The 24,797-nt window shown below is 58.7% G+C and overlaps 1 protein-coding gene across 1 annotated transcript; it reads left to right on the top strand.

Annotated features, from left to right (window-relative positions):
- Window positions 1–833: 833 nt before the first annotated feature.
- LOC142077316 (maestro heat-like repeat-containing protein family member 2B) lies at window positions 834–7,348 on the top strand. Its single transcript, XM_075139387.1, has 10 exons — window positions 834–842; window positions 1,643–1,751; window positions 2,682–2,779; window positions 3,220–3,372; window positions 4,788–4,933; window positions 5,179–5,341; window positions 5,634–5,827; window positions 6,439–6,576; window positions 6,765–6,876; window positions 7,021–7,348. Exons 1-10 carry the CDS (start codon window positions 834–836, stop codon window positions 7,108–7,110), a joined length of 1,212 nt encoding a protein of 403 aa, XP_074995488.1. The 3' UTR covers window positions 7,111–7,348.
- The last annotated feature ends 17,449 nt before the right edge of the window (window positions 7,349–24,797 follow it).

Raw genomic sequence — 24,797 nt, 5'->3', positions numbered from 1 at the left:
CCGGGGGAGGTGGGAGGCCTGTCCCGTGTCCCTGCCCTCTGCCAACTCTGCGCTTGTCTCTCTGGGACTTGCAGGACTGGATAAAGGGGGAGCCCTGGGACTCCGTGGTGTACGGAGTGTTTCAGGTCCTGGAGGAGTTGAGGTGAGGTCTGTTCCCCGGGCGCTGGGGACTCCCGGTGTGCCCCATCCCAGCTGGTTGGGGCAGCCCCAGTGGCCTCGAGCATGGGGCCGGGAGCTGCTGGGGCTGTGGAGTGGGAGGGTGTTCCCCATTTCGGGTGTCTCCCAAAGGAAGGGAGCCCCAGGGGTTCCTTAACCTGGGGGTGGGGGGTTGCCTGCTGCCTGGGAGGAGGCAGGAATTGCTGGAGCTGAAGGCAGTGCTCGCTGGCATGGGCTGGGGGTGTTGCATTTGGGGCCCTCGATTAGGAGGAACCCAGCTGTGGTTTGAGCCACTCTGGAGAGGGCTAGTAAATGCCCTTTCTGTTTTCTCTTCTTTGTCCTCTGGCCAGCAAGCTGAGGCCACCTCTGAGCAGGGAGGAACATCGCAACCTGCTGGCGGTGTGCTGCCAGAGTGTCTTGTCCTATCCGTCCAAGGAGCGGATGGACAAGGGAAGGAAGACAGTGAGGGCAACTGTGAACATGCAGGTACCCACCGGCAGTGCCTGCCCGCCTCTGGGTCAGGATCCCACCTCGGTGCACCCTGGCAGCCCCCATGATGAAGAACCTCATCTCTCCTTTCCTGCTTTCAGCTTCTGCACAGGAGAGGCATGGAAGACCTGGGCCGTCTGATAGCAACGCTTCTGGAGGCAGAGAAGACCTCTGCCTGCTTTGACGACATGGTCCATGTGAGTAGGCATGGGGCAACAGGGAAAGCGTGGCGGGGGCAGAGAATCGAGGCCTTAGCGGGTGAATAGCAGGTGGATACCTTTCCTGTGGGAAAGTGGGGCTTTGGCTGCTCGCTCCGAGTCTGTGCGTCTGGCTGGGGCCAGGGGCTGAGCTGGGGAACAGGAGCACCCAGCCACTGCAGCCTCAGGACAGGCAGAGAAGTGGGCCCTGCCGGAGGGAAAGCCAGGAGCCAGCCCCGAGCTGGGCGAGAGCAGCCTGGGGGAAGGCTGGAGTGGGGAGACGCCGGCAGGGAAGCAACACCTGGCTCAGGGCAGAGGCGGTTGGAGAGAGTGAGGCGGCGGAGGCAGCAGGGCCAGTGCTCGGTAGGGCCGGGGGCCGTGCCGGGAGGGGCCAGAGAAGGAGGGAGAGGGAGAGGGATCTCGGGGAGAGAAAGATACCTGTTGCGAGAGAGATGCACCCTGCCTCAGGTCCTGAAGGGCTGGCTCACCTCAGCCGAAGAATGGAAGCAGGAGAGAGCCCTGCGGGTTTGCGCCCATGTGCTGGGAGCTTGCAAAGAGCGATTTGAGCTCATGGTGAGTAGGGACCCGCCGCATGCCCTGGTGCCCCCTTCCCACCATTCATGGCCCCGGAAGGGAGCCCTGCCCAACTGGGTGCTGGGTTTCGGGGCTCCTGGGATTATGGGGCAGGATGCCCCTGCCTGCCCCTCTGCCTGGTCGCTGCTCAGGGAGCAGGATGGGCAGTAGAGGCGAGCGGGTGCTGTGGCTGCCTGCGACCCTTTTCCTGCTGCTCTCCCCTGCAGAGAGGACGTCCTTGCAAGCAGTTTGGCTGCCTGGTGGGACTGCTGGGGACTCTGAGCAGCGACCGCCAGGAGGCATGGGTCTGCCTCGACTACCTTCTCCAAATGCAAGGTGAGGAGCGCGGGCGCTTCCCAGCCTTGCTCAGCCTGATCCTCCTTCCCTTCCTGGCCTGGCGCCAGCGGGGTCCCAGGTCCCCGGGAGGGAGGGGGGAGGCAACGTGCTCGGCTGGTTTTGTGCCCCCACCCTGTTAACCCTCTGCCTCCCTGGCCATCTCAGGAAGGATCCCTGGGAGAGGGTCGCTGAGTCCCACCTCCCTGGGGCATGTGTGAGGCTGAGTGGTCAGGGCCATCCCCCACTGCTGTCTGAGAGCAGCGCGTTGTCACCAATGCTGGGGGTTGTTCCACTCCACGTCTGTCCCCCTCCACGTTAGAGAGATAGAGGGTGGTCAGACAACTCGCTTGGATGAGGTCCCTGACATTTCGGAGGGTGCCTTCCCCTCGCTCCCTGCCTTGAGCCTGGAGAGAGGGGCAGCTACCCAGGCAGTCTCCGAACTCATCCCTGCCAGGGAAGACATCTCCTGCCGAGCACAAGAGAGGAAACCAATCCGCTGCCCAGAGCAAACTGGGCAGGGAGGAGAGATCTGAGCTGCAGGCCCGGAGCGTGCTGCAAAGGGTTGTGTTCAAACCCTCTCCTCTTCAGGCAGCAGGGTCTGCCTGTGCTGAGGAAGTCACGGGGAGGCTTCCTGCCTCCCAGAGATGAGGGTGGCCTGTGCGGGAATAGCGGACGCAGCTGCTGGGAGCAGAGGCTGCTGAAACCCTGAAGCCCCAGCAAACGGTTCAGGAAGGAAGAGGGCTCTTTCCAGCCCGTCATTTGTCAGCCATTTATCGGGCTCGGGAAGTCCTGCTGCACCGAGCTCCGGAGGGCCCCGGCTTTCCCTGTGGCCTTCACTGCCACCACTTGGGTTCTCCTTTACTGGTATCTGGGGCCAGAGGTTGGGTTTCTGTAGACGTGACTCCTCTTTTCTCCTGGTGTTTGTTCCAGACAAGACCGTGAAGGCAGATGAGAGCAGGTGCCTTTGTGAGGAGCTGAACAACCCAGGCACGAAGACTCAGATGGAGACCTGTACCAAAATAGGAAAGGTAACTGGTCCCAAAACAGCAGGGTGGGGCCCAGCTCCGGGGCTCCTGCACGCCTCCCTGCTCCCCTCCAGTCTCTCGCTGTCTCCAACGCAAGCTGTCCAGGACGGCTGTTGTTATCAAGTAGCAGGAGGCTTTGAGACAAGGCTGTCGTTTAGGCACGCTGGAGCAGATACCATGGTGTGTGCGTTTGTGCGCGCGTGTGTGTGTGTGAGTGCTCTTGTCAGAATACAGATTTGGTAGGTGAGCAAACAGCATGGGGGAGGCACTTCCAAATCGCTTAGCTGCATCAGATGTAAACACCACTGCATGCACAGCAGGAGGGACAAGTGATTGCCCCCTCCCTGACTGCCAAACTAACAGTCCCGTCAAGTTTCCTTTCCTTTCTGAATTGCTGGAGCAGAGCTGTGACGCGGTCTCTCCTGTTCCTGACTTCTCTCCAGGCTGTTTGCAAATGCATCCCTCCAGCACAGGCTACGGACTTTCTGACTGCCGTCCTGGACAGCTTGCTGCGTGTCACACCCAGACGTGCAAGAGCAGTGTGGAAGTGGGTGTTCGTCTTCCTGGTGGAATGCAGAAAGGAAATACTCCAGGAGGTAAAGGAGACCTTTTTTTCCATTTGACTTTGCCTTTTCTCCTGTTGGCTGTTGCACTACACCCTGTGCAGTTGGCATGGGCTCAAGAAACGCCGCCTGTGTGCCGAGCCGAGGGGCTACTGCTGGTCTGAGTCATGCGTTAGCACCTGCTGCCGGCTTCTGCTCCAGCTGGTGACAAGGATATGGGCACTTCTTGTCCAAAGCCTCACATTGGTCCAGGTCCTTCCCATGAATGAGGTGCCAACCTTGCCGTTCCTCCCCTTCCTCCGTGGGTCACTGTCAGTCCTCCCTGCCCTGGGACCTGCTTCGCCCTGCTCTTTCTTCACTGGTCCCCAATTCCCTCTACTCTGAGATTTGCTGGGCACGTGAGGTTTTCCACAGGTTGGATACTTGTTCATTGCTCTCCTTGCTTTCCCCGACTGTGGTGTTACCCAGCCTGCGAGGTGCCCTTCCTTTAGCCACCAGTTGCTGCCTGTTTGTAGCCTGGGAGCCTCTGGCCTCATGCTCTGCCTGCCCTTTCAAGGCTCCTCTTCTCCTCCGCTCGCGCTCTGCTGCGCTCCACTTGGGCTCTAGGGCCACCAGCAGCTCGCTCGGCCCAGACCAACCCCGTGGCTGTCCGCCGCTGGCAGAGGTCGGTCACAGTGATGGCAACCACGGGTGGCAGCCCACAGGATCGCACCCGGCTGAGCTAAAGCTCACCCAGCTGTTAGGCTGCTGCTGTTAGGGCCAGGGCAGGGCGTCCCTGTGCCGTCCCTGCAGAGCCCACGGCCGCTCCGGGCCGCGGGAGCGCCGCATCCGTGGGCTGCGGAGTCACCCCTTGCTGCTTCCCCAGGCGCAGAGCAGCTGGTGGCTGCACCAGGGGCCAGAGGTAGGCAGCCGTGGGAGAAGCTGGGGTCTCCCACGGGCCGAGGGACCTGGCTGCCTCCTTGTCCTTATCGTGGCCACGGCTTGTAGCTTCGAGGGAAGGCCCTCTGTGTGAGAAAGGGGTTGGCGCTTTGGGAAAGGAGGGTAGAGGCAAGGAAAAGTGTCCCCGGAGAAGTGGGTTCCTCTGGAAGGAGTCACGTGCCCTTGCACAGGCCCTGCAAGGCATCTTCAGGGTCTCGAAGAGCGTGTTTGGTCTTGCTCCTGCATCGCTACAGACACGTGGGGAGAGCTGGGTGTGAAAGTGCTGGGTGTGAAAGGTGTCCGTGTTTTCTGTGTGCACACAGGGCACGCAGCTGCTCATACGGCTGGGCCAGGCACATGCAGGGACTGAGGCTCCGCGTGTGCGTGCGTGCGTGTGCGTGCGTGCGTTCGTGCACACAATTGCCAAGAGCACACTCAGCTCCAGCCGTGAGCCAGGGTCAGGCAGGGTGGAACCTGCAGGAGGGGTAAAGGATGCACCGAGCCCTTCTTTCTCCTCTTCTTCCATTCAGGTGCCGAAAATCCTGAACACCCTTTGCGCCTACATGCAGCAGAGCACCCACAGGCCCTTCCTGCTCCGTGCGGTGTTTCTCCTTGCCCGCTTTCACCGGGAGCCCGTGATCAGCAGTCTCCTCCAGAAAGGCCTGCTCATGGACAGGTACGTACACTGCCCACTCCCCCACCACAGTCGAACAGAGACCCCACAGCTTGCTCGTACTGGGGGGTCCAGTTGAGAAGCAGGTCTTTTTCTTCTGCCTGAACAGTCTTGAGCGTTGCAAGACTGCGTGCTCGTGTCTCTGCTGTGCGTGGGGCGTTGTAAGCCCCGCTGCAGATGAGGAGGTTTGAGGGCAGTGCAGGGCTGCGGGGATACGGGCTCGGGGGTGAACGTCTGTTCCCTTGCAGTGACACGGTGGAGCTGTGGAGGAGCCTGGGGAGAAGCATCCTTGGGATTCAGGTCCTGAGGTGCTTAGTGGAGAAACTAAACAGAGCAGGAAACAACCGCCGGGGAACTGACTCCTCCGCTTGTGAGCAGCACAACCGTCAGACTGCTCTGGAGACTCTGACGGTACGTGGAACAGCAGACACGTTTCTGCAGCTTTCATCTGCTTTCTAACCCATGCTTGGTCGCGAGGGAATCGGGTGCCCTTTGCGGATGCCCGTGGAGACTCCCAGGGCGCTGTGCTGGGCCGGCCTCAAGGAGTGTGGGGAGCCAGGACGGTTTTGTGCTCCTGAGCCACAAGGCTGTCGCAGAAGTGACAACTGCAGACAGTAACCCCCCGCCCCAGGCAGGTGGGGGAACCAGGCGGTGGGAAGCGGCCTTGCCTGAACAGGTGGTTCTTGGTCGTGTTTCTCTGCAGATCACCCGTGCCATCTCGGAGGTGGTGCTTTCCCTGGGGAGCACGGAGGAGCTCAGGCAACTGCTTCCCCACCTCCTTCCCAGCCTCCTGAGGTGGGCCAGTGAAACGCTGGGCGAGGAGAGGCTGCTGTCCCCCACGAGCAGCTGGAGACAACTGTTCCTCGAGGGCTGGGTGCTTGAGGAGAAGCCGTGCAGGTAAGGAGCCGAAGGGCCGGATGGAGGGGCTGGCTTCATTTCCCCTCGCCAAGGCACGTGGCTTTGTGGGGCTGAGGGAGTGCTTCACCTGCCCTGCTTCCTAGACGTGGAAACCGGTCATCATGGTTGGTTTTACGTCTGTTCGTTCCTGGAGAAACTCCAGCTCCCGGGCGGGAAGGTCTTACGCAGCTCGTACTGCGGGCGGCTGTCATCTTGCCTCCTGCATACCCTTGCATGCACAATAGCATTGCGCTCCCTCAGTGGACCCCCGCTGGGAGCAGTGGCTCTCGTGGGCACCGGTGTCGTTCTTTGCAAAATGCTGGTGGGAAGAGGTATTAGGTGTTGCCTTGGTTGCCATCTAGCATGGAGTCAGTCTAGGGGCGTGGGTTTTCTTCTGCTTCAGCGGGTTTGGGGCATGACGAAAACGCCAGTGTTGCTATCTGCAGCCTTGAAGGCTGTGAAGCATCATTTCAGGGGTATTTAGCTCTGCTAAAGATAAGTCTTCCCTAAGGTGCTGCGATTTGAGATTTCTTTGGGTTTGTGGTGGTGTTATTTGGATTTGGTTTGTTTTGTTTGTGTTTGTTTATGTTGTGTTCTGTTTCTTCTGCCAGGATTTTCCTTTCAGCTATAGAGTTGGTGCTAGGGAAATGCGTGGCGCAGAAATGGATGCAGCTGCTCTTGAATCGGGCGGTGTGGGCTCGCCTGGAAGACCCCCTGGCTCACCCTGAGGGGGTGTGTCTGCTGAGCGGGTAAGAGCCGCAGGGATGCATCTGGCTGCCTCCCTGGGAAAAGGCTGCTGGGACCCTTCCGGCGTTCCTGGGAAGCCGTCCTGAGCTAAAGAATAGTGTCTGCATCGGAGCAAGGGCATTTTGGAGACCTGGCCTGTGGCCTTCCTGGGTGACCAACTGTGTGTCCCTGACTTGTGTCCCCTGCGCAGCGTCCTGCTCCGTGCTGGGCTCGTCTCCCCCTGCCTGGTGAAGAACCTCTTGCCGTGGCTGGATTCCTGCTCGGTTAAGCTGCGGGTGACGGCTGCAGCTTTCTTTGCTGAGGTAAGGTGGGGGTGGGGAAGGAGGGGTTCGAGGGGTTTTACTGAGATGCTGCCGCTTGGGACGTCTAGCTCACTAGACTCACTAGCGCGAGTGGCAGAGGAGCGAGATTCTGCCATCCAAACGAGCGTCTGTCTTCAAACCCAGCTGGAAAGGGCGGAGCGCGAACTGAAAGCCGTGAAAGAAACGGCAGCAGAAGTCAACAGCTGGAGAAGGAACATGAGGAGACGAAGTTAATGCTCCAGAGGAAAGAGGGGAAGGCGGCTGTTGGCAGAGGGCTCAGGCAGAAGTACACAGGGAGCAGGAAGAAACCCCGCAACTGTGGATTCGTCCCCTCTGACCTTGTTGAAGGACTTTCAGATGAGGGTTGACCTGGTGACACCAGAGTCTCTCCAGAGACAAGTGATTGGCAGCAGGACACAGCTGATGTCTGCCCTGTCTTCCTGGATCTTCTTATTAAATCTTTTGTTAACGATCTCTCTGCGTAGTCTCGCTCTCTCTCCTGGGTGTATGAGAACTGAAAGGACTGGGTGCCAGCTACTGGGGGGCTGCTGTGGGTGGACTGGGTGCCAGCTACTGGGGGGCTGGTGTGGGAGGACTGGGTGCCAGCTACTGGGGGGCTGGTGTGGGAGGACCGGGTGCCAGCTACTGGGGGGCTGGTGTGGGTGGACTGGGTGCCAGCTACTGGGGGGCTGGTGTGGGTGGACTGGGTGCCAGCTACTGGGGGGCTGGTGTGGGTGGACTGGGTGCCAGCTACTGGGGGGCTGGTGTGGGAGGACTGGGTGCCAGCTACTGGGGGGCTGGTGTGGGTGGACTGGGTGCCAGCTACTGGGGGGCTGGTGTGGGAGGACTGGGTGCCAGCTACTGGGGGGCTGGTGTGGGAGGACTGGGTGCCAGCTACTGGGGCGCTGGTGTGGGTGGACTGGGTGCCAGCTACTGGGGGGCTGGTGTGGGTGGACTGGGTGCCAGCTACTGCAGCCAGCCAGGGGGTGTAGGCACCACGCACCCCCGATTTGTGGTGCCAGCTACTGGTGTGGGTCCCAGTGCAGCTACTGGAGTGAGTGGGGGGTCCCAGTGCAGCTAGTGGAGTGAGTGGGGGGTCTCAGTGCAGCGCGTGGAGTGAGTGGGGGGTCCCAGTGCAGCGAGTGGAGTGAGTGGGGGGTCTCAGTGCAGCGAGTGGAGTGAGTGGGGGGTCCCAGTGCAGCGAGTGGAGTGAGTGGGGGATCTCAGTGCAGCGAGTGGAGTGAGTGGGGGGTCTCAGTGCAGCGAGTGGAGTGAGTGGGGGGTCCCAGTGCAGCTACTGGAGTGAGTGGGGGATCTCAGTGCAGCTACTGGAGTGAGTGGGGGGTCCCAGTGCAGCTAGTGGAGTGAGTGGGGGGTCCCAGTGCAGCGAGTGGAGTGAGTGGGGGGTCCCAGTGCAGCTACTGGAGTGAGTGGGGGATCTCAGTGCAGCTACTGGAGTGAGTGGGGGATCTCAGTGCAGCTACTGGAGTGAGTGGGGGGTCCCAGTGCAGCTACTGGAGTGAGTGGGGGTTCCCAGAGCAGCTAGTGGAGTGAGTGGGGGGTCCCAGTGCAGCCAGTGGAGTGAGTGGGGGGTCCCAGTGCAGCTAGTGGAGTGAGTGGGGGGTCCCAGTGCAGCGAGTGGAGTGAGTGGAGGGTCCCAGTGCAGCGAGTGCAGTAAGTGGGGGGTCCCAGTGCAGCGAGTGGAGTGAGTGGGGGGTCCCAGTGCAGCTAGTGGAGTGAGTGGGGGTCCCAGTGCAGCGAGTGCAGTGAGTGGGGGGTCCCAGTGCAGCGAGTGGAGTGAGTGGGGGGTCCCAGTGCAGCCAGTGGAGTGAGTGTGGGATCCCAGTGCAGCGAGTGGAGTGAGTGGGGGGTCCCAGGGCAGCGAGTAGAGTGAGTGGGGGGTCCCAGTGCAGCGAGTGGAGTGAGTGGGGGGTCCCAGTGCAGCTAGTGGAGTGAGTGGGGGGTCTCAGTGCAGCGAGTGGAGTGAGTGGGGGGTCCCAGTGCAGCCAGTGGAGTGAGTGGGGGCTCCCAGTGCAGCTAGTGGAGTGAGGGGGGGTCCCAGTGCAGCTAGTGGAGTGAGTGGGGGGTCCCAGTGCAGCGAGTGGAGTGAGTGGGGGGTCCCAGTGCAGCGAGTGGAGTGAGGGGGGGGTCCCAGTGCAGCGAGTGGAGTGAGGGGGGGGTCCCAGTGCAGCGAGTGGAGTGAGTGGGGGTCCCAGTGCAGCTAGTGGAGTGAGTGGGGGGTCTTAGTGCAGCGAGTGGAGTGAGTGGGGGGTCCCAGTGCAGCTACTGGAGTGAGTGGGGGATCTCAGTGCAGCTACTGGAGTGAGCGGGGGGTCCCAGTGCAGCTACTGGAATGAGTGGGGATTCCCAGTGCAGCTAGTGGAGTGAGTGGGGGGTCCCAGTGCAGCGAGTGGAGTGAGTGGGGGGTCCCAGTGCAGCGAGTGCAGTAAGTGGGGGGTCCCAGTGCAGCGAGTGGAGTGAGTGGGGGGTCCCAGTGCAGCTAGTGGAGTGAGTGTGGGATCCCAGTGCAGCGAGTGGAGTGAGTGGGGGGTCCCAGTGCAGCGAGTGGAGTGAGTGGGGGGTCTCAGTGCAGCTAGTGGAGTGAGTGGGGGGTCCCAGTGCAGCGTGTGGAGTGAGTGGGGGGTCCCAGTGCAGCGAGTGCAGTAAGTGGGGGGTCCCAGTGCAGCTAGTGGAGTGAGTGTGGGATCCCAGTGCAGCGAGTGGAGTGAGTGGGGGGTCCCAGTGCAGCCAGTGGAGTGAGTGGGGGGTCCCAGTGCAGCGTGTGGAGTGAGTGGGGGGTCCCAGTGCAGCGAGTGGAGTGAGTGGGGGGTCTCAGTGCAGCTAGTGGAGTGAGTGGGGGGTCCCAGTGCAGCTACTGGAGTGAGTGGGGGGTCCCAGTGCAGCCAGTGGAGTGAGTGGGGGGTCCCAGTGCAGCGAGTGGAGTGAGTGGGGGGTCCCAGTGCAGCGAGTGGAGTGAGTGGGGGGTCTCAGTGCAGCGAGTGGAGTGAGTGAGGGGTCCCAGTGCAGCGAGTGGAGTAAGTGGGGGGTCCCAGTGCAGCGAGTGGAGTGAGTGGGGGGTCTCAGTGCAGCTAGTGGAGTGAGTGGGGTTCCCAGTGCAGCTACTGGAGTAAGTGGGGGGTCCCAGTGCAGCGAGTGGAGTGAGTGGGGGTTCCCAGTGCAGCTAGTGGAGTGAGTGGGGGGTCCCAGTGCAGCGAGTGGAGTGAGTCGGGGTCCCAGTGCAGCGAGTGGAGTGAGTGGGGGGTCTCAGTGCAGCGAGTGGAGTAAGTGGGGGGTCCCAGTGCAGCGAGTGGAGTAAGTGGGGGGTCCCAGTGCAGCGAGTGGAGTGAGTGGGGGGTCCCAGTGCAGCGAGTGGAGTGAGTGGGGGGTCTCAGTGCAGCGAGTGGAGTAAGTGGGGGGTCCCAGTGCAGCGAGTGGAGTAAGTGGGGGGTCCCAGTGCAGCGAGTGGAGTGAGTGGGGGGTCCCAGTGCAGCGAGTGGAGTGAGTGGGGGGTCTCAGTGCAGCGAGTGGAGTGAGTGAGGGGTCCCAGTGCAGCGAGTGGAGTAAGTGGGGGGTCCCAGTGCAGCGAGTGGAGTGAGTGGGGGGTCTCAGTGCAGCTAGTGGAGTGAGTGGGGTTCCCAGTGCAGCTACTGGAGTAAGTGGGGGGTCCCAGTGCAGCGAGTGGAGTGAGTGGGGGTTCCCAGTGCAGCTAGTGGAGTGAGTGGGGGGTCCCAGTGCAGCGAGTGGAGTGAGTCGGGGTCCCAGTGCAGCGAGTGGAGTAAGTGGGGGGTCCCAGTGCAGCTAGTGGAGTGAGTGGGGGGTCCCAGTGCAGCGAGTGGAGTGAGTCGGGGTCCCAGTGCAGCGAGTGGAGTGAGTGGGGGGTCTCAGTGCAGCTAGTGGAGTGAGTGGGGTTCCCAGTGCAGCTACTGGAGTAAGTGGGGGGTCCCAGTGCAGCGAGTGGAGTGAGTGGGGGTTCCCAGTGCAGCTAGTGGAGTGAGTGGGGGGTCCCAGTGCAGCTAGTGGAGTGAGTCGGGGTCCCAGTGCAGCGAGTGGAGTGAGTGGGGGGTCCCAGTGCAGCTAGTGGAGTGAGTGGGGGGTCCCAGTGCAGCGAGTGGAGTGAGTGGGGGGTCTCAGTGCAGCTAGTGGAGTGAGTGGGGGGTCCCAGTGCAGCAAGTGGAGTGAGTGGGGGGTCTCAGTGCAGCGAGTGGAGTGAGTGGGGGGTCCCAGTGCAGCGAGTGGAGTGAGTGGGGGGTCCCAGTGCAGCGAGTGGAGTGAGTGGGGGTCCCAGTGCAGCGAGTGGAGTGACTGGGGGGTCCCAGTGCAGCTAGTGGAGTGAGTGGGGGGTCCCAGTGCAGCGAGTGGAGTGAGTGGGGGTCCCAGTGCAGCGAGTGGAGTGAGTGGGGGGTCCCAGTGCAGCTAGTGGAGTGAGTGGGGGGTCCCAGTGCAGCGAGTGGAGTGAGTGGGGGTCTCAGTGCAGCGAGTGGAGTGAGTGGGGGTCCCAATGCAGCTAGTGGAGTGAGTGGGGGGTCTCAGTGCAGCGAGTGGAGTGAGTGGGGGTCTCAGTGCAGCGAGTGGAGTGAGTGGGGGGTCCCAGTGCAGCTAGTGGAGTGAGTGGGGGGTCCCAGTGCAGCGAGTGGAGTGAGTGGGGGTCTCAGTGCAGCGAGTGGAGTGAGTGGGGGTCCCAATGCAGCTAGTGGAGTGAGTGGGGGGTCTCAGTGCAGCGAGTGGAGTGAGTGGGGGGTCTCAGTGCAGCGAGTGGAGTGAGTGGGGGGTCCCAGTGCAGCGAGTGGAGTGAGTGGGGATTCCCAGTGCAGGTAGTGGAGTGAGGGGGGGTCTCAGTGCAGCGAGTGGAGTGAGTGGGGGTCCCAATGCAGCTAGTGGAGTGAGTGGGGGGTCTCAGTGCAGCGAGTGGAGTGAGTGGGGGGTCTCAGTGCAGCGAGTGGAGTGACTGGGGGGTCCCAGTGCAGCGAGTGAGTGGGGGTCCCAGTGCAGCGAGTGGAGTGAGTGGGGGGTCCCAGTGCAGCGAGTGGAGCGAGTGGGGGGTCCCAGTGCAGCGAGTGGAGTGAGTGGGGGGTCCCAGTGCAGCGAGTGGAGTGAGTGGGGGTTCCCAGTGCAGCTACTGGAGTAAGTGGGGAGTCCCAGTGCAGCGAGTGGAGTGAGTGGGGGTTCCCAGTGCAGCGAGTGGAGTGAGTGGGGGGTCCCAGTGCAGCGAGTGGAGTAAGTGGGGGGTCCCAGTGCAGGTAGTGGAGTGAGTGGGGGGTCCCAGTGCACCCAGTGGAGTGAGTGGGGGTTCCCAGTGCAGCTAGTGGAGTGAGTGGGGGGTCCCAGTGCAGCGAGTGGAGTGAGTGGGGTGTCCCAGTGCAGCGAGTGGAGTGAGTGGGGGGTCTCAGTGCAGCGAGTGGAGTGAGTGAGGGGTCCCAGTGCAGCGAGTGGAGTAAGTGGGGGGTCCCAGTGCAGCGAGTGGAGTGAGTGGGGGTTCCCAGTGCAGCTACTGGAGTAAGTGGGGGGTCCCAGTGCAGCGAGTGGAGTGAGTGGGGGTTCCCAGTGCAGCTAGTGGAGTGAGTGGGGGTTCCCAGTGCAGCTAGTGGAGTGAGTGGGGGGTCCCAGTGCAGCGAGTGGAGTGAGTCGGGGTCTCAGTGCAGCGAGTGGAGTGAGTGGGGGGTCCCAGTGCAGCGAGTGGAGTGAGTGGGGGGTCCCAGTGCAGCCAGTGGAGTGAGTCGGGGTCCCAGTGCAGCGAGTGGAGTGAGTGGGGGGTCTCAGTGCAGCGAGTGGAGTGAGTGAGGGGTCCCAGTGCAGCGAGTGGAGTGGGGGGGGGGTCTCAGTGCAGCGAGTGCAGTGACTGGGGGGTCCCAGTGCAGCTAGTGGAGTGGGGGGGGGGTCCCAGTGCAGCCAGTGGAGTGAGTGGGGGGTCCCAGTGCAGCGAGTGGAGTGAGTGGGGGGTCCCAGTGCAGCGAGTGGAGTGAGTCGGGGTCTCAGTGCAGCGAGTGGAGTGAGTGGGGGGTCCCAGTGCAGCTAGTGGAGTGAGTGGGGGGTCCCAGTGCAGCGAGTGGAGTGAGTGGGGGGTCCCAGTGCAGCGAGTGGAGTGAGTGGGGGGTCTCAGTGCAGCGAGTGGAGTGAGTGGGGGGTCCCAGTGCAGCGAGTGGAGTGAGTGGGGGGTCCCAGTGCAGCGAGTGGAGTGAGTGGGGGTCCCAGTGCAGCGAGTGGAGTGACTGGGGGGTCCCAGTGCAGCTAGTGGAGTGAGTGGGGGGTCCCAGTGCAGCTAGTGGAGTGAGTCGGGGTCCCAGTGCAGCGAGTGGAGTGAGTGGGGGGTCTCAGTGCAGCGAGTGGAGTGAGTGGGGGGTCTCAGTGCAGCGAGTAGAGTGAGTGGGGGTCCCAGTGCAGCGAGTGGAGTGAGTGGGGGGTCTCAGTGCAGCGAGTGGAGTGAGTGGGGGGTCTCAGTGCAGCTAGTGGAGTGAGTGGGGGGTCTCAGTGCAGCGAGTAGAGTAAGTGGGGGTCCCAGTGCAGCTAGTGGAGTGAGTGGGGGTTCCCAGTGCAGCGAGTGGAGTGAGTGGGGGGTCCCAGTGCAGCGAATAGAGTGAGTGGGGGGTCTCAGTGCAGCTAGTGGAGTGAGTGGGGGGTCTCAGTGCAGCGAGTAGAGTGAGTGGGGGTCCCAGTGCAGCTAGTGGAGTGAGTGGGGGGTCCCAGTGCAGCTAGTGGAGTGAGTGGGGGGTCCCAGTGCAGCGAGTGGAGTGAGTGGGGGGTCCCAGTGCAGCTAATGGAGTGAGTGGGAGGTCCCAGTGCAGCTAGTGGAGTGAGTGGGGGTCCCAGTGCAGCGAGTGGAGTGAGTGGGGGGTCCCAGTGCAGCTACTGGAGTGAGTGGGAGGTCCCAGTGCAGCTAGTGGAGTGAGTGGGGGTCCCAGTGCAGCGAGTGCAGTAAGTGGGGGGTCCCAGTGCAGCTAGTGGAGTGAGTGGGGGGTCCCAGTGCAGCGAGTGGAGTGAGTGGGGGGTCTCAGTGCAGCGAGTGGAGTGAGTGGGGGGTCCCAGTGCAGCTAGTGGAGTGAGTGGGGGGTCCCAGTGCAGCTAATGGAGTGAGTGGGGGTCCCAGTGCAGCTAGTGGAGTGAGTGGGGGTCCCAGTGCAGCGAGTGGAGTGAGTCGGGGTCTCAGTGCAGCTAGCGGAACGAGTGGGGGTCTCGGCCACCAGGCACTGGGGCGGGAACGGTGCGTGTCCTTAAAACCACCTATTGGGGGGACCAACATGTGTGAGGCGAGTGAGAGGCTCTGTGAGTGTCTGTATCTTCCCCGAACCTGGTGTGCATGAGGTGTGCGTGTGCCTTCACCAGCAAACTTCAGGCTGGACCAGCTGGTGACTACGGGGGCCTCGGGTCCGGGCTGGGGTATCAGGCGGGCAGAGGGTCCATGCTGGCACTGGGGAGATGGGCGAGTGTGGGGTGCCTGCGGGACAAACGTGTGAGTGCTCCCTGTTTGCTCCCTGGGAGCACCAAGATGGACCAGTCGGCGAGTAGGGGACCCGTGGGGGGGGTCAGAGGGCGGGATCCAGACAGGGGTAGCGGGGGGACAGAGGGGCTGTGCGAGTACTCAGGGGATCCATGAACGTGCGTGTGCTTGTGAACGTAGAGAGTGCCGTGTGTGTGCCCGCACCAGTGACCTCCTGTCTCTGCCAGCCCAAGAGGAGGAGGGCACGTGGCTGTCTCTGTGTTTTATGCCAGTCCTGCACGTGGGTGCTGTTGACGGCAGCGCCTCACGTGTGGCAGTCTGTGTGACTGGCCGTGTCAGCGTCCTCTGCGTCTGTGTGTCTGTGTGTGCATCTCTGGGATGCAGGCGCAGCTTTGCCACAAGTCACACCTGCAAGTGGAGAAGTGGCAGCTGCATCCCTCAGCCTGGGCAAAGACGCCAGATCCCCAGGTACCTGGGCTCCAGCAGCCAGCCAGGACTGTACTGGGTGATACTGGTCTGTACTGGGCTCCAGCGGCATGGCAGGAGGGGTCCTTGGCTGGAGTGGCTGGAAGTGGTGGCCAGCTTTGACATCCCTTAATGCTGAATCCTGCTTCATCCCGAGGGCTTCCAGCTGGGGAGGAGATGCCTGCATTGCTTCAGCCGAACCCCTGCCTGGCACAGGGTCCAACCAACGCCTCGCTGTCACTGCCTGTGCGTCCTTTTTGTTGTGGGTCAAGAATATCAGTGTCCAGAGGGGAACATTTATACCTCTCATAGACTTCCATGCCCTGGTAGGACAAACCACGCTTTTGGAATTGGTCTCTCTCCACTCTTGAGAGAGGGACAGTTGGTGATCCCTTCAGTCAGCTATAAAGTCCATTCCCCAAGGGTGACTCTGCTGCCTGTCAGGAGCTGTCAGCCCTGGAGCCCCTGGGACATCTCCAGGAGCCCAGAAGGGGCAGAGAAAGTGACCCCTTGGGCTGGTCCTCTGCTGCTGGGCTGGGCTGGGCTCCTGGGACGGAGGGAGCTCGTGGCAAGCGGGCAGCGCTCGCGAGAGACAGCTCTGCCCAGGAGCAGCTCCCGGGCAAAGCCCAGCAGGACTGAGGGCACTGCCTGCGGGCAGCGAGGGGAGAGGAGCGAGGCAGAGAGAGGTGAGTGGGAGGACAGCTGAGCTCTCCGTGTGGGAGAAATCTTCACAGGTCTTTCCATGGTAAGACTCTGGCTGCAGGGCAGTGCACGAGTGACCTGGAGGGGGCATTTCTCCATGTTTCCCCTCTTATCCCGGCTGCCTTTGCCACCATCTTTCCTGGGCCCCTGGGCACCGCAGAGTGTGAGGCTGTGTCCTGGTTTTGGCTGGGATAGAGTTAATTTTTTTCCTAGTCGCTGGTATAGTGCTGTGTTTGGGATTTAGTGTGAGAATAAGGTTGATAACACACTCACGTTTTAGCTGTTGCTCAGTAGCGCTCACACTGAGTCCAGGACTTTTCAGCTTCTCATGCTCTACCGACTGAGAAGGCTGGAGGTGCACGAGAAGCTGGGAGGGGGCACAGCCAGCACAGCTGACCCAAACTGGCCAAAGGGATATTCCATCCCATCTGACATCATGCTCAGAATATAAACTAGGGGAAAGCTGGGGGGCCACTGCTCTGGGACAGGCGGGTGGTGAGCAGTTGTTTTTCATTTGCATCACTTGTCTTTCTTGGGTTTTACTTCTCTCTCTTTTTGTTATTTTTCTTTCCATTACAATTTTTGTTTTTAATTGCATTTTATTTCAGTTATTAAACTGTTCTTATATCAAGCCCACAAGTGTTCTCACTTTTACTCTTCCGATTCTCTCCCCCATCCTACATGCAGGGGGGAGTGAGCGAGGGCTGTGTGGTGCTCAGTTGCCTGCTGGGTTAAACCATGACAGTCCTTTTTGGCACCCAACGTGGGGCACGATGGGTTGAGATAACGGCACATCTGACCAGAGCACGTTAGAACAAATTTCTTATAAACATTCATTATATTAGTTTGATAGTCGCTGGTCACAATGTTGATTAATTCGCTCTCAAAGTTGTTGTGCTTGTTCTCAGAGCTGTGTTATGTAGCACCTTACTCGCAGTATATGCTCCCGGTTGTGCTGTTTATCACGTCTGGGAGCTGGGTCAAGGTTATCATTTTGCTGTACTTTGTAGCACTGGCTTATGATATGATCAAATGGCTGGTCGTGAGACTAATCTGGTATTTGTACTCAGCATTGCCGTCACCTCTGTGACCTCCCATTTCGGGAGCCATCTCTCGGAAACTATTAATAATTACACTTTTTAACTTTTCTCCTCGGAGAGCCAATCTACAGGGGAGACACCTTCCTTCACCTTCCCCTTCTGCTCCAGGCTAGTTACAATAGCTCTTGAGAATTTTGAATATCCTTGGGATGTTCGAAACAGTGCCTGTCGTGGGGTTTTGAGTAGCCACCGTGTCTGTAGCCGCCCCCGAGACTCGCCGCTCCGCCCGCCCCGATGAGGCACCGCTGCTTGCCCTCCCTCTTTTCTTGTTGCTGAGGGTTGATCTCTGGACAGTATTCCTGAAGAGTTGTTTAACCCTAAACAAGGCCTGAACCACATTCAGGAGACATAGCAGCAATATGAACATGCTTGTTTGAGCATCCCAAGGATATTCAAAATTCTCAGGGAATATTGTGGACATCTTTGTGAAGAGGATAGAAGAAAAAGCAGTTTCTGATTATATGGAAGGGAAGATGAACAAGTGGGAGAGAGTGTCCCATCCCGTCTCCCCCTTAAATTCATTCTCCGAGGAGAAAAAAGTGCAATTGCCAATAATTTCTAAGAGGTGGTTCCCGAGGTACAGAAATGACGGCAGTGCCGAGTACAGATACCAGATTAGACTTACGACCAACGATTTTATCACCTCATAAAACAGCAACAAAATGATAATCTTGGCCCAGTTCCGAATAATGATAAACAGCACAAAAGGGAACACATACTGCAAGCAAGGTATTACATGACCCAACATTGAGAGCCAGCCCCACAACTTTGACAGCCAATACATCAACATTGTGACCAATCAATATAATGGATGCTTATAACAATTTTGCCTTAACACACTTCGGTCACATCTATCGTTATCTCAACCCTTCGAGCCCCACGTTGGGCGCCAAAAAGGACTGTCGTGGTTTAACCTGGCAGGCAGCCAAATACCACGCAGCCGCTCACTCACTCCCCCCGCCCCCCCAGTGGGACGGGGAGAGAATCGGAAGGGTAAGAGTGAGAAAAACTCGTGGGTTGAGATAAAGACAGTTTAATAGAACAGAAAAGGGAGAATAATGATAATAAATAATGATAGAATATACAAAATGAGTGATGCACAATGCAATTGCTCACCACCCGCGCTGACCGATAACCAAGTAGCGATCGGCACTTCCTGGATCACGCCTACCCTTCATATACTGAGCATGACGTCACATGGTATGGAATACCCCATTGGCCAGCTGGACTGGCTGTCCTGATTATGTTCCCTCCCATCTTGTGTACCTAGCTCAGTCAGTAGGCATGGGAGCTGTCCTTGGACTAGGAGGGCACTTAGCAACAACTGAAAACATCAGTGTGTTATCAACATTCTCCTCATACAAAATCCAAAACACAGCACTAGGAAGAAATTTAACCCTATCCCAGCCGAAACCGGGACAATAAGAAATACGCTGGGGAAGACAGTCTGGGTTACTCCTGCCTCTGGCAAGGGAAAACCCATTCGTGGGATTGCTTTTGCTCAAGGACCTGGGTGCACTTGGTGGGTGATGAGAAAGGATGGGGAAGTCCAGTGTGTACCTCAAGGGGATTTGATTTTGGGTGAAAATAGCCAATGAACTGAATTGTATGGTGTTAATTGCTATATAATACTGTATGTCATCACTTCTATGATTGCTATCTGTCATATCAACGATATTGCAGTAAGAACCACCCAGATTAGTGAAGAAGGAACTCTGATGAAACCAAAGTGCAACGATGATAGAAGCAGATGAGCGCAGCAATAATGAAACCAGAACTGGCTTCAGGATGCAACAGCCCAACACCGCACACCAACTCTCCTGGCCTGAAGGACTGTTATGTCAGATGGAGCCCAAAGTCATGGACTAAAGGAACTCAATGGACATTTTAGAGGGATGGCCCATGGACTTAGGGAATGATATCTGTGTGTGTGTATATCTCAAAAGGCAGGAAAAGTGGTGATGGTTAATTGGAAAGTATTGGAAAATGTGAGACCTGGCCATGATGTAGATGGTATAGAATAAGGGGTGGATATTGTCCTGCTTCCGGCTGGGACAGGGTTAACTTTCTTCCCAGTAGCTGGGGGGTGCTGTGTTTTGGGTTTGGTATGAGCGGAGCGTTGATGACCCGTTGATGCTTTGGTTGTTGCTGGGTGGTGCTTGCACCGGGAGACTTTTTGGCCTCCCATGCTCTGCCAAGCGCAGGGGAAGCTGGGGGGGGAGCACAGCCGGGGCAGTTGACTCAGCTGGCCAATGGGGTATTCTATACCGTGTGACATCATGCTCAGTATAAAAACTGGGGGGGTGAGGGGGCTTCCCCTCCCCGTTCACGACCTGTGTTTGGCGAGTGGTGAGCAGTTGCATTGTGCATCGCCTGCTTTGTATATTCTGTTATCGTTGTTCTCATTGTTATTATTACTGTTGTACTTTGGTTTATTTCCATCATTAAACTGTTTTTATCTCAACCCGTGAGTTTCCTACTTGTGCCCTCCCGATTCTCTTCCCCATCCTACCGGAGGAGGGGGGTGAGCGAGCGGCTGCGTGGGGTTTAGTTGCTGACTGGGGTTAAACCACGGCAGCCAGCATCAGCCTTCAGTCCTGGCTGCTTCTGTGCTGGAGCCCCATGTGGTGGGTGGCTGCTTCGGAGCTGGGTCCTGATGACGGTAAGGACTAGGTTGAGGGTAGGTGGGAGAACAAACGCAGCGGGGCGGTGTTGGTGGGGCTGCGAAGGGGCTGCCCAGGGAAGGTGACGTCCAGCATCAGGTGTCAGTCCTGGCTACTTCTGTGTTGGAACTCCCATGTGGTGTGTGTGGCTATTTTGGAGCTGGGCTCTGATGATGGTAAGCGCTAGGTTGCTCCACCCGTACATTCGCAGCACAAGGACTTGCCCAGCACACAGCACCCCAAGTGTCCAGCACCCATCAACCAACATCCAGCATCAAGCGCCTGGAAATCTCCCCAAGTTAGCACCACCAGCACCCATCAGCCAGCACCCGGACATGTCCAGCACCCAGACATGCTCAGCACCCAGCAAGCCAAGCACCCCACATCCAGCACCCCCAGTGCCCATCACCCATCACCCCAGAGCCCAGCATCCAGCACCCAGGGTGTCCAGTGCCCAACACCCAGCACCCAGCACTGAGCACCAGCACATGCCCAGCATCCGGACATGTCCAGCACCCCGCACACCCAGCACCCAGCTCCGAGCTCCCAGACATGCCCAGCACCCCCAGTGCCCAGCCAGTGCTGGCTCTAAACTTGGTTGTGCGTTTGGAAATGGGGCTCCAGTGAGGGTCAGAGCTGTAGTGCAGAGGAAGCCCAGAGCCCCTGTGTTTGCAGGGCTGTGAGGGGGTTGCCAAGGGAAGGTGAGAGCTGCCAACATCTTTCAGTCCTGGCTAATTGTGTGTGGGAGCCTGATGGGGTGCTTGTCTGCTTTGGAGTTGGGCTCCAGCAAGGTTGATGGTTGAGTGGTAGAGCAAGCGCCGAGCCCCGGTGTTGGTGGGGCTGTGAAGGGGCTGCCACGGGAAGGGGAGTGCCACCAACAGCCTTCAGTCCTGGCAACTTCTGTGTTGGAGCTTGAGCGTGTGGGAGTGTCCTGGTTTCGGCCGGGATGGAGCTGATTTTCTTCCTATTAACTGGTGTAGTGCTGTGTTTTGGGTGTAGTGTGAGAAGAATGTTGATGGCACTCTGACGTTTTGGTTGTTGCTGGGTAGTGTTTACGCTAGTCAAGGACTTCTCATCTTCCAGATGTGCGGGGGGCTGGGAGGGAGCGTGGCCAGGACGGCTGGCCCGGCTGGCCAATGGGCTATTCCATACCACATGACGTCATGCTCAGCATATAAGGCTGGGTGAAGAAGAAGGAGGGGGGGGTGTTCGGAGTGATGGCGTTTGTCTTCCCAAGTCACCGTTAGGCGTGACGGAGCCCTGCTTTCCTGGGGATGGCTGAGCACCTGCCTGCCGGTGGGAAGTGGGGAATGAATTCCTTGATTTGCTTTGCTTGTGCGCGGTTTTTGCTTTCCCTGTTAAACTGTCTTTATCTCAGCCCAGGAGTTCTCTCACTTTTACCCTTCTGATTCCCTCCCCCATCCCATTGTGGGGGGGTGAGCGAGCGGCTGGGTGGGGCTCAGTTGCCAGCTGGGGTTAAACCACGACAGTCCTTTTTGGCGCCCAGCGTGGGGCTCGAAGGGTTCGAGATAACGACAGGTTAGATCGGAATGTGCTAGATCGAATTTATAGCTGTTACTGCTGTTTAGCCATTAATCGGCAGGCTCCTGTGCTTGCCATGGGGCTTGCTTGCCTTAATGTGTATTAGAGTCTTGTGCTCGTTAGTGGCTGCTTTGTGCTGTCGCTGCTGATCACCTCACTGTGCTGTGCCTGGGAACGTTCTGATAACAGCAATGGGGATGCGCCTGGGCTGGCAGATGGCCAGGGCATCGCTGCTGCTTCTGTGCTGCTGCGCTGGACAGGCTGGAACTGCAGCGTGAACTCGAATCGAAGGGACTGTGACCTGTGGATGAGTCCATGCGGGACAGGACACCCCGAGGCGTCTGTGACTGTGGATAAGCCCATGCCCAAGCAGGTACATCTCGAAGCGTCTGTGGCCGTGATTATGTCCGTGCCGCAGCAGGTATACCTCTGAAGGGGTTGTGGCCTAAGGACAAGTCCACGCTGGAGAAGGTACACCTCGAAGCATCTGTGGCTGTGGATAAGTCCATGCTGCAGCAGGTACACCTTGAAGCGTCAGTGGCTGTGCATGAGGCCATGCTGGAGCACCTCGAAGCGTGTGGCCGTGGATAAGCCATGACAGGGGAGGTACAGCCCTGGGGGGACTGCAGCCATGGGTAAGGCCATGTTGGAGCAGGTTTACTTCTGAAGGGACTGTGGCCCATGGAGAAGGCCACACTGGAACTGGTGCACCTCGAAGCGACTGTGGCTGTGGACAAGCCTGTGCCGCAGCAGGTATGGCCCTGGAGAGACTGTGGCTGATAGGTAAGGCTCCACTTGGAGCAGGTACACCCTAAGGGACTGCAGTCTGTGGATAAATCCAAGCCGGAGCAGGGGCAAGGGGAGGAGTTCATTGCAATGTTAAACCCTATGGTCTGGCCCAAAGGGACCAGGGGTGGAGATTGTAATGGATCTACCTTTAAATTGTTGTAACCCGTGATTTGAGTTGCATGTTGTAGGAATTACTATAGCAGGAACCACCTGAACCAACGGAGGACAAACTTTACAAGAAGCAGCGCAAGTGCAGCAGTGACCCGACCTGAGCCGGCTTTGGTGCCCAGTAACTCCACGCAACACACCACCTCTGCTGACCTGAGTGACCACCATAACAGATGGAGCCCGAAGTCATGGACTAAATGAACGCAGTGGACATTTTGTGGACATTTATGGGTATTTTATGGACATTTCACAGGGGTGGTCCATAGACGAAGGGAATGATATCTGTGTATTATATCAAAAGATGGGAAGGGGGATGGTGGGTAATGAGAATGTATTGGATAGTGTGGGACCTGAGCATGATGTAAATGGTATGGAATAAGGGGTGGATACTGTCCTGGTTTCGGCCGGGATGGAGCTGATTTTCTTCCTATTAACTGGTGTAGTGCTGTGTTTTGGATGTAGTGTGAGAAGAATGTTGATGGCACTCTGACGTTTTGGTTGTTGCTGGGTAGTGTTTACGCTAGTCAAGGACTTCTCATCTTCCAGATGTGCGGGGGGCTGGGAGGGAGCGTGGCCAGGACGGCTGGCCCGGCTGGCCAATGGGCTATTCCATACCACATGACGTCACGCTCAGCATATAAAGCTGGGTGAAGAAGAAGGAGGGGGGGGCGTTCGGAGTGATGGCGTTTGTCTTCCCAAGTCACCGTTAGGCGTGACGGAGCCCTGCTGTCCTGGGGATGGCTGAGCACCTGCCTGCCGGTGGGAAGTGGGGAATGAATTCCTTGATTTGCTTTGCTTGTGCGCGGTTTTTGCTTTCCCTGTTAAACTGTCTTTATCTCAGCCCAGGAGTTTTCTCACTTTTACCCTTCTGATTCCCTCCCCCATCCCATTGTGGGGGAGTGAGCGAGCGGCTGGGTGGGGCTCAGTTGCCGGCTGGGGTTAAACCACGACTGGGAGCCTTTCGCTTCCCCCCCCAGTCCCTCCAGTCCCGGCTCGGGCGTTTCTCCTGACTAGGCGGTGTCCCGTCGGGGCAGGGGCCAGGGAGGCTGCGCCGAGGTCCCCTCCCAAGCACAACCCCGTACCTGGCTTTGCTCTGCGGTGGCACTGTGGCTGTGGGGCTGGCGGGGATGGGGCGAGCGGCCGCCGGGCCCTGGGGGCTCCTTGTCCCTCAGTTTCGTTCCGGTGAAAGGCGGCCCCTCTGCAGGCAGGCAGCTGCAGGCAGCTGCCTGCGTTTTCCGCAGGCGCCGCTGCCTGGGTCCTCGGAGGGCTTCATGGCCCAAAAGGTGCCAGCCCGAGTGCCAGGGGCTCCCTGGATGCGCGGCACTTGCGCTCTCACCAGTGCTGAGCAGAGAAGAACGATCACCTCCCTCCACCTGCTGGCAATACTTTGCCTAAAGTACCCCAGGACACCGTTGGTCTTCTTTGCAGGTGTCGTGGTTTAACCCCAGCCTGCAAATAAACCCCACGCAGCCGCTGGCTCAGCTCCCTCCTCCGGTGGGGTGGGGGAGAGAATCGGGAGGGCACAAGTAGGAAAACTCCCGGGTTGAGATAAAAACAGTTTAATGGTTGAAATAAAACGAAGTAGAACAGTAATAATAACAATGAGAACAACAACAACAACAGACGATACAAAGCAGGCAATGCACAATGCAACTGCTCACCGCTGCCGACCGCGTGTCATGAACTGGGGCGGGGGGGGGGGGGGGGAGAGTCGTTTCCGTCCCCCGCCCCCTCCCATTTTTTATACTGAGCAGGATGTCACATGCTATAGAATACCCCATTGGCCAGCTAGGTCAACTACCCCGGCTGTGCTCTCCACCCCCCCGCCACCCCCCACCCCCCCCGAGCTTCCTGTGGGAGGCCGAAAAGAGAGAACAAAAGTCTCCCGGTGCAAGCACCGCCCAGCAACAGCCAAAGCATTAAGGGGCCATCAACGCTCCTCTCACACCAAACCCAAAAGCCAGCACACCCCCCAAGCTACTGGGAAGAAAGTTCACTCTGTCCCAGCAGGACAGCAGGAAGGCCACATTGCTGGCTAATGTCAACTTGGTGTCCACCAGGACCCCCAGGGCCTTTTCTCCAAGCTGCTTTCCAGATGGATGGTCCCCAGCATATTTTGGTGTCTGGGGTTGTTCCTTTCCAAGGGGAAGATTTGGCCTTTCTCCTTGTTGAGCTTCATGAGGTTCCTGCCAGCCCATTTCTCCAGCCTCTTGAGGTCCCTCTGGGTGGCAACGTGACCCTGTGGCCACTCCTCCCAGTTTGGTGTCATCTGCAAACGTGCTGAGGGTCCACTCTGCCCCATCATCCAGCTGTGAGCCAGCATCCCTGCACGGCCAGGAAAACTCTGCCTGTCCCCTGCCTGGCCTAGCTCTAGGCTCTGTCCTAACTCTGAAACCAGTTTTTCTGCTCTTGGCCAACTGCGTGTGTCCAAGTCCTGGACCTGTGCATCTTAGCGTGACCAGGGCTAAGACGCGCCACCTCAAAGCTGTCACCTTCAGGCATTGGTACCCAGCAATGACAAAATCAGGGTAAATCCGGTCACCTTCTCTTTCAGACAACCAGAGGTGGGATCCAGAAGTGCAATCCAGAGGTGGGATCCAGAAGGCCACACTCTCTGACACCCTCCTTAACGAAAGCAAGGTTGAACAACCTCTAGTTCTCCAGCTCATCCTTTGGACCTTTTTGAAAGTTGCACGCAACACTTGCTTTTTGCTGCTTATCAGGAAGATCTCCCAATCTCCATGATCTTTCAGGCATGGTTCAGAATGGCCTCACTCTGTCATCGACCTGGGGGCTTGGACTTGATCCCCATCCCCTGATGGTTTTTCTCCTTGGGTTCCTCCTGTGCGTGTTCTTTACCTTGGGTTCATCCACTGCTGGTTTTTCTCCCTGGGTTCATCCACTGCTGGTTCTTCTCTTTGGGTTCTATCTCAAGGCACACAGGCTTGGAAGACATTCCTGGAGAAGACAGAGACAAGGTGGACATAAAACACCTCAGCCCATTCGGTATCTGCTCGTAATACCTTCAGCATCTGCCGTACGTGGTGTTTGTTTTGAGTG

This window comes from Calonectris borealis, unplaced genomic scaffold, assembly GCF_964195595.1.
Source record: "Calonectris borealis unplaced genomic scaffold, bCalBor7.hap1.2 HAP1_SCAFFOLD_209, whole genome shotgun sequence".
Lineage (NCBI taxonomy): Eukaryota > Metazoa > Chordata > Aves > Procellariiformes > Procellariidae > Calonectris > Calonectris borealis.
The sequence above is the reverse complement of the archived record's forward strand: the minus strand, read 5'-3'. Positions and strand labels throughout refer to the sequence as shown.